Here is an 8620-nt window from a genome sequence, read left to right as displayed (position 1 = left end):
ATCGATGGCAACGATGAATTCTACCACTAGACCAATGATGCTTCTCATTAGAGAATTTTTTGCTTTTTAATATTATATTACTATAATCTCCTTATCACCATGCTCTCAATGCTAGGGGAGACTCATTAAGTTTTCTATTCCATCTTCTTTGGGGCAAGACCGGTGTATTATATTCCCAGACGACGGTCATCCCTGATACCCCGTGTTTCAAGCATCTATGACGCCTAACGCGGATGTAATGTCAGCCAGATGGGCAAAGGAGCTACCGATATGATGTCTCGAGGCTACCGTATCACGAGCAAAAGCTAGACCAGGCAATGTAAAGATCCAGGCACCCCCTGTGCTGGCTTTTATGGCCTCAGAAGATACAGGGGTGAAAGACGTGGCGTGCCCTTGCAGCATATAGTCCAATGTAGCTGATCAATTTCTTGCCTATACTTGCGTAGCAAAAGTTGTGACATGTCGGATATCCATGGATCGTACGTGTAATCAATGACCCTAACAATGAATTGAATTTAATAGATAATGCTATAACTGGCGTCGGGACGCTTCTAAGATGATCACACCAAAGACATGCCTTTACCAGGGCTTAACCCGGTGATAGAGTCACCCGTTTGCTTGCTAGCAATAATGGCTGAATGACTGGCCGTGCATGCTTAACCGACTGATTTGGTAGGATGAAGCGAGCGTCGGTACCAAATATGCAGTCTATATCCAAGTACACATGCCAGACACTGCCCCAAGCCTAGTGCCAACAACATGTGACCATATCACTGGCGATTATTTTCGGATAGATGGCATTGCCACGCTTCGTAGATCGAGGCAGAGCTTGTATTTTAAAAGCATATCACATCAGAAGACTCCACTACGCGGCTCTGCATTTTCCCAAACAATGTTAGCTCTCCTAGATTCCTGATAGAGGACCCCAAATGAACAACCAGCGGAAGGTTTGCCCAAACATGTGGTCGACCCGCTACGATTTCGAGCAAAAAGGGCCCCCAAAAGCTCGGCCAAGATTGCCTGACTTGGGGAGATTGTGTTGTCTTCCAAGTTCACTACTCCATCCCTTCGAGATGTCACTATACTTTGCAGCCCAAAGAATATTCCGAGGTAGCAACAAGGTGGTTGTTCTTTGGATGAGAAGGGTATGGAAGGGTTCTGAAGTAAGTTGCCATTTTGATGTGCTGGAGATCGGCACACCGCTTGGCACTTTGGGATTGGTGCCCCATCAGTCTACCAAGGGCAGTGATTGGTAACACGCGAAGGATGGTGCATAGCCCCGTTGCGCCCAACAGTAGGGCAAAGAACGGCAGACTTGGCTTGGCTCTTGTTTACTCGGACCGAGTAATTCCCAATTAGGAGTAACGATACGGCGTATGGACGTGCATAGCCATATGTACGTACTTTGGATCATATTCTCCGAAGGGAATCCAACCAGGGTTTATCTTATGTACACAGTACTGAGCATATAACGGCGTGCATGTTGCTGCGGCAGAAGACCCTGCAGCATGACGGTGCTACCGCAGATGTTTAAATTCAGAGGGATGTGTTTGTAGTTGGTAAATTGGAGTTCGAGCAAGGGCAGTGCAAGGTCCAATCTGTTATTTAGCATGACGTACAGTGCACTTTGAAGTCAATGGTGGCCACTAGAAGACATCTGGAAGCATTGCTGGATAGGCCAAGGTATGTTCACGTGGAGTCAGGGCGGCGGTGCCCTGACTTTTGGATGATGTAATTTGTCCCGGATCGCATAAAACCCCCAAGGATCATCCTCATTTGGCCTCCCTAAAAGGGTAACTCGTATTCACTAAATGTAGAGTTTCAATCCAAGTCTTTTCGATCACTTTCCGGACCAACCTATGATACGGCAGCACGGAAAGCACCTGATCACCCGGCAACCAAGTTGAACCAACAGGGCCAAGAAAGTGACTCAGCCTTGGGGAAACCTTAGGCCATCCTTCTGTATGGGTCTTTCCAACAACTTGACCTGTGTCGCAGCCAACGAATGCGTCCAGCTCGATCAAGCTAGGCTGAAAACAGGGTGATGGGCCCACCACTGCCCGGTACCCACCCGGACCCATTCAGAAGCGGAGAAGCTGCCTTAGGTCAACACTTCGTTAGCTCATGCATAGGGAGAAGTAACATCCCAAATCAATTTGTTATTTAATCCGTTCGCCTTCCCTTCATCTCCGACATTGCTACGGTATATATCCCAGCTCTCTTCTTCTCTGAGACCTCGTATCATCGACCAGCCTATCGGAACTTATTTACGTCCGAGTATTTTAAAGAAATCTACTCTGTTCTGGCCCGCAACCTTCCACTGTTATTTTCTCCACTTTCTGAACCATATTCAACATGTCTGCCGAAGATTCAGTAGTAAACGGCAAGGCGCCCGCTCAGCCCGGTAGCCACCAAGACCGTGGACACTCCGGTCTTGTCAGTGTCCAACCCGCGCGCTTGGCCGATCTGCAGCCGAAGTATGCGCAGAAGCTTGATCACGATGCTGAGAACGCAGAGGCTCATGGGTGGTATGCAGGCCTCAGTAAGTTTCTATGCTTTTTTTTCCTTTCCACCATATTCCCATCGCAACCTACTTCATTTGAAGTGTGTTCCCAGTAACTTTGGTCTTGCGACGGCTAATCTCCTATGTAGTTCATGGACTTGGAGAATTCATTGGATTCCTCGGTGCTATCCCCTGCTGCGTCTGCTGCCCGAACCCCTATAAGCCTGTGGCCCAAGGTGAAGTTGGTCTCGTGTCGAAGTTTGGACGGTTCGTGAGCACCTGAATGGAAGCGTGAAGAAAGATAATTGTACTAACGTAGTCTCCAGCTTTGAACGTGCAGTCGACCCTGGTCTTGTTAAAGTGAACCCCCTGAGTGAGCACTTAACCGCAGTCGATGTGAAGATCCAGATCGTCGAGGTGCCTCGTCAGGTCTGTATGACCAAGGACAATGTTACTTTGAACCTGACATCTGTCATCTACTACCAAATCATCTCGCCCCACAAAGCCGCCTTCGGTATCAGCAATGTCCGACAGCGCTTGTGGAGCGCACTCAGACCACTTTGCGCCATGTCATCGGAGCGAGAGTCCTGCAAGATGTGATTGAGCGCCGTGAGGAGATCGCCCAGTCCACCTCGGAGATCATCGAAGACGTAGCAGCTGGATGGGGTGTGCAGGTCGAGTCCATGCTCATCAAGGATATTATTTTCAGTGATGATTTGCAGGACTCGCTTTCGATGGCGGCTCAGTCTAAGCGAATTGGTGAGAGTAAGGTCATTGCCGCTCGCGCCGAAGTTGAATCGGCCAAGTTGATGCGTCAGGTATGTCTTTTATTTGTGTATAAATCGGCGAGTAAGATCTAACCTTCTCCTCTAGGCCGCTGATATTCTTTCCTCTGCTCCCGCTATGCAAATCCGGTACCTCGAGGCGATGCAAGCGATGGCTAAGACAGCAAACAGCAAAGTCATATTCTTGCCCGCCATGAACCAATCGGTGCAACAACAACTTGCCGCTGCCGACAATGCGGGAGAGGGACCCAGCCGTTATGGAACAGGCAATGTAGATGACGGTTTTCAGCGCGCTATGAATGCACGGGTGGTCGAGGATATTTGAAGAACGAACCCTCCCGAATTCCAAAGAATACGAGATGACTGATTTGGAACGACATACGGTAATTTCGATTGAATATTTTCAACTGCGTGTTTTATAATGATGAGGCCTTTCGCAGACAGTTTCGTGGCTTTCTATACATCCTAATCTTTTTTTTGTTCGAATGGACTGACGATACCCATCCTCTTCCCTGTCTTTGCTTGGGTGAAGATTGAGCTTGCTTGTGTGATTCATCAGATATGGTTTACTATTCATTGTCAATAATTGAAATCTCTCTCTTTGAGCTTGGCCATCGTCGAGTTCTTGATGTAATTGAAGAAATAATATAATGATTTCTGGCCTCATTTTTCCACATTGAATGTAAGCAATGGGACGACAGAGCAGTCCAAGGCGGTGAATCCATTTCGTGGGGCGCAGTGGGCGTCGCATTGCCGGAGGTTTGGACAACAGGCTACCGCTCCCATTGTCTTGTACTACTACTAGTAGTATATAATAGCCACAAACCGTCATTAATGCAGCTTGAAGACCGACATCCTTGAACTAGCTCATGCTATAGCGCTTCCTAGGGCAATCCTGCCCCTCAATGTCTCCGCACAGGCACTCCTTACCCGAATAAATGGCTCCATCACAGAATCCCGGACCAGCTCGCGCAGCTGCCCGAACACCCATCTCACGACCTTCGTTCGACATTACGCCCGATTTCACCGACCCATCCTTTGACCCCGCCGAATTCCTGAATGATGTCCTTCCTCCGCTGACGCTGGCGTCACCGCAATCCTATACCCCTCGGGGCTCGACGGCCGTTTCCCTCGCCGAGCTATCGACCCAAGTGCAGTCGATCCTTACGCAGATAAACGCGCAGAACGTTCGACTCTCCAATAATCTAACTCAACTGACTGATGAAATTTTACGCAGTGGCAATCGCCTCGCCTACGAAGTTGAAGTGCTGCGCGGCGAAGCAATCGGGCTGTCCGAGACCCTGACGGAAGCATTACGAGATGATATTGCGAGGTTCGTTCCGGATACGGTAGAATCCAACCAGGAGGGCAATCCGGGATCAGAAGACGACGGAGAAGAGATGCAGGCAGCGGCCAATGGAGAGGCGACTGTCCAGGATCCCGAATTTATCACGAAGCTACGAACCCTGAACCAAGTACGAGCCCGCCTGGAAGAAGTTGTTCAGACTTTTGGAGATTCCATGGAATGGCCGCTACCGCCGTCTGAGACTTCCTTGACGTCGTCTTTTATTTCTGTGTCAGCTCCAGAACCAGGCTCAGAGGCTCAGAGCCAAGAGGAGAAGGGCCAGGAGGTTGCGAAGAAGCTGCGCACCGAGGTGACGGAGCTTCTCGATAGCAATGGTGGAGGGGACGAAGGATTGGAGGCTGCTACAAGGCGGGTTGAGGCTCTACGAGTACTGGCAACCATGTGGAAAGGAACCGCGGAAGAGAAAGCGCGGACTAGATTTGTGGATAGTTTGGCGAAGATGATCGATGATCGGCGGCGGACGCTGGAGAACCAGGGTAAAATCAACTCATCTCAGCAACAGGGTAGGCCACCAGTTGGCCATAAGCGCCAGGAAAGTGAAGGGCCCGGAGGTGGTATCTTCAAAAATCTGCAGCGACTACGGGAGGAGATTTACCTTGAATGATATGTTGCCTATTTTGGATGGGTGTATAGTAATAGACTAGCAACGTTTCATGTCTGTGCCCGAGATATCTGTAATAATGCCTTCACATATGTGAAACGGCCAAGACCGGGGATCGAGATATGTCGATGACGCGGCCGATAGGGAGTTACGATCTGAACCGCCGGGTGTAAGGCTTCGTTGTCAGCTGTTATTCTCGGCGAATTGATTATTGCAAGTCCCGTAGGTTTATCCTGTTCAGCTGAATGAACATTGCGGGCCAGAATTCAGTCAAGAGCCGTGGGGGAGACAAACAATCTCCTGTCGCACACGGAAAATGTGCAAGGGTCCCCACCGTCTACGTAAATCACCCCCAATCTCGTCGCAATTCATCGCCTGTTGCAACGTACGCTTTTTTTAAACTTCAGGTCATACAACTTTAATCCACTTTCTCTTCTTCAGTTGACAGTCTGTCATCTTGAGTTTTGGCGGCTGCAACGCCCGCTATAATTTCCTGGTTCCTATTCACCATTCTGTCGTCATCATCCTCGACTGCATGCTTTTATGCGCCGACCCGACATGGCGTCTGGCGGTTGTCATTGAGCCCCTATCACTTTGATAATTAGATGTCCTACTACAGGAATGCTTATCTTCCGGTGATCTCCAACCACGTTCACTGAACGCTGAACTCAAGTCTCGTACGATCAGGAGGACTGACGTCTTCGGGACTTCCTGTCCTCAAGGACTTTATATCCACCCAAGGCTCAACACATACTTCACGCGCCCTTAGAATGGCTACTCTGGGGGTTCCCAATGGCTCCTGGGCCGACCGATATCATTCGGCGCGATCTTCGATAACAACCTACCTACAGCAGCTTTACCATTTTCGACCGAGGGCTCGACCGACGAGAACTCTGTTCCTCACAGCGACAGCATTCCTGCTCTTTATTTTCCTTCTGTCGCATTCTCCCACTGAGGTGAGCCATCGCAACTTGTATACCTCAGCATACAGACTAACCACTATTCTTCCTGTAGCCAGCCGTCAATTACTGGTTAAAATATCCATCATATCGTTCATCTCAAGATCGTCCCGAAGACCTACAAATCGTTCATACAGGAAGACCTGCCCTCACCAGAAATGATACGCTTCCAAGCAACCTCCAGAAAAATAACCCCTCATTCCACCTCGTCATTCCCGCAAAGAGCAAATCCCCCGCCCTTTGTCGCATGTTGACTTCCGCCATGATTCTGAACTATCCGCCACCAACGCTGATTAACTATGGAAAAAAACTCCCCGATGGAGCTAAAGAATATGATGTTATGAAGGACCGGATCAGCGGCATATATGAGTTCCTGGACAAAACACGGCACGTGCAAGACAATGACTTCGCCCTCATCGCCGATGGGACAGACTTCTTTTTCCAATTACCCCCAGATGTGTTGATCCAACGATTCCAAAAGCTTCTGAAGGAGAATAACGCGAAGCTGGAACAAAAGTACGGCCTTGTGATGGTTGAAAAGGCTTTTGAACAAAGCCCTCCGGAGACAGTGCAAAAGTATACACAGAGAGTCCTATTTAGTGCTAGCAAGGAGTGCTGCCCTGGCCTCTCTCGTGATGCAGGGTGTGTTGCAGCACCGGAGTCCAGCCTCCCCCCAGACATTTATGGGTGGAAGACTGACCGCTACCCGGACGGCACCCTTACTCGACCGCGGTGGATCAAGCCAGGCGTAGTGATCGGCCAAGTCGCAGATCTAAAGGCAATTTATGCCGAGATACTGCGCTTCGTTGAACACAACCGCAATGTGCAAGGGGACTATGTCGCTCTGACCCAATTATTCGGACGACAAGAGTACGTACGGGAACTGGAAAGACGCAGAACCTCTAGCCCATTTATGGAATGGATGTATACACAAATCGGCATTTCCGAAGCCTCGAACCTCACAGGACTGCACCCGCGCCTGGAGACCGGCCACCGGTACGAGTACGGTATTGGTGTTGACTATGAATCCCGGCTTTTCTTTAACATGTGGAATTCCAAGAACGACGTGGAATGGCTACAGTACAACAATGTCTCCAGGACATCTACCGTCCAGATGCAGCATGGCGTCCCACGGGAGAGGCGCCTGTTACTTCCCGAGGATCTCAAATCCGAGCAAGTCAGCAATCCATTTACCCAGCCCAAGGTTGGCAAAGATGAACCTCTCAACCCCCCTTACAATACTACGCTGGACGCCCTCCCAAACCCTCAACACCGTTCATGGCACAATCTCCCCCTGCTGACCAATATCCACTCGGCCACGGTCCCTGCCCTGGTTCGCCTGGATGGAGACCCAAAGCTGCGAGATACATGGTGGTCCAAGATGTGGTATCACCCCTGGGCACGAGCTCTTCTCCGCAAGTATTTGCGCTCCCCGAGCGGGTTCGAAGTTGCGCAGTCGGCCTTACTAGGAGGCCAAGAGTGGTGGGATCTGCGAGGCGGTAAGGGCGGTATTTGGACCGAGAAAGGCGAGTGGATCGATTACAGCGAAGTTTGCGTGGGCTATGAACGGGACCTGTTCAACGATGGCTTCGGCAAGTGGAGGAAAGAGGCCGGAGACTCTGATGAGCCGGTTTATAACCAGTTTGGCCAGTTGATCAAGGGCAAAGAAGAGTGATTGCACTTCATTATTTGCTTGAATTATGCCCGCTGCGCTACAATCGCCAGGTTCCCTGCGCCCAAATCTGAAAGCGAACGACCACACCCCTCGTTGCTCCATCAAACACTACATCCCCATTTTCATTATCCTGCACATATTTTCTGATCTGGCTGCCAATGCAGCGCGAGCCATCGACCATGTTTTGACATCTATATACATACGATAATCGGCTCCCAAATAGGTTTAACCGTGCGTTATCGACACGACGGATCTCATTTCCTTCAAAAATGGCCTATTGACATTCTTGTACGATATTTATTTCCTACAAGTATCCAAGAGATACCCCAAGATACCTACAACATTATACTATCTCCCACATAAACACCAAAAAACCAATGGATATCATTTTCATAAACCAAAGCAACAAAAGAAAAAGAAAAAGTCCAAGTAAATAAACCTACATCCAACCCTACCCGGCAAAGAAGGGAATAAAAATGAATATAAAAACAACCAACCTACCCTGCCCCATTCATCCCCTGCCCCCTCCCCAACGTCCCCCGAATAATACCCAGAATAGCCACCACATCCTCATCGCTAAACCGCTCCTCCCTCTCTTCAATAACAGTATCCAACAGCGCAAGCGCTCCATAATCCTCCTCCCCCAATTCGCCGTCCCCCTCGGCGGCCCCCTCCCCATTAACATCAACATCCATCCCCTCCCCATTCCCATTAACAGCCTCCCCCTCCGC

General features: G+C 49.7%; 3 protein-coding genes across 3 annotated transcripts; all 3 read left to right on the top strand.

Annotated features, from left to right (window-relative positions):
- Positions 1-2355: 2355 nt before the first annotated feature.
- Positions 2356-3613, top strand: ABOM_012070 (slipin family protein; the record flags this gene model as incomplete). Its single annotated transcript, XM_022539198.1, has 5 exons — positions 2356-2542; positions 2653-2770; positions 2830-3017; positions 3089-3321; positions 3377-3613. 5 exons carry the CDS (start codon positions 2356-2358, stop codon positions 3611-3613), a joined length of 963 nt encoding a protein of 320 aa, XP_022383064.1.
- A 613-nt stretch (positions 3614-4226) lies between these two features.
- ABOM_012069 (uncharacterized protein) lies at positions 4227-5258 on the top strand (the record flags this gene model as incomplete). The annotated part of the gene is made up of 1 exon (XM_022539197.1): positions 4227-5258. One exon carries the CDS (start codon positions 4227-4229, stop codon positions 5256-5258), a length of 1032 nt encoding a protein of 343 aa, XP_022383066.1.
- Positions 5259-6025: 767 nt separating this feature from the next.
- On the top strand, positions 6026-7889 carry ABOM_012068 (glycosyltransferase domain-containing protein; the record flags this gene model as incomplete). Its single annotated transcript, XM_022539196.1, has 2 exons — positions 6026-6211; positions 6270-7889. The coding sequence occupies 2 exons, from the start codon at positions 6026-6028 to the stop codon at positions 7887-7889; spliced, it is 1806 nt and encodes a 601-aa protein (XP_022383065.1).
- Between the last annotated feature and the right edge of the window lie 731 nt (positions 7890-8620).

This window comes from Aspergillus bombycis (assembly GCF_001792695.1).
Source record: "Aspergillus bombycis strain NRRL26010 chromosome Unknown contig00217, whole genome shotgun sequence".
NCBI classification, from domain to species: Eukaryota; Fungi; Ascomycota; class Eurotiomycetes; order Eurotiales; family Aspergillaceae; genus Aspergillus; species Aspergillus bombycis.
The sequence above is the reverse complement of the archived record's forward strand: the minus strand, read 5'-3'. Positions and strand labels throughout refer to the sequence as shown.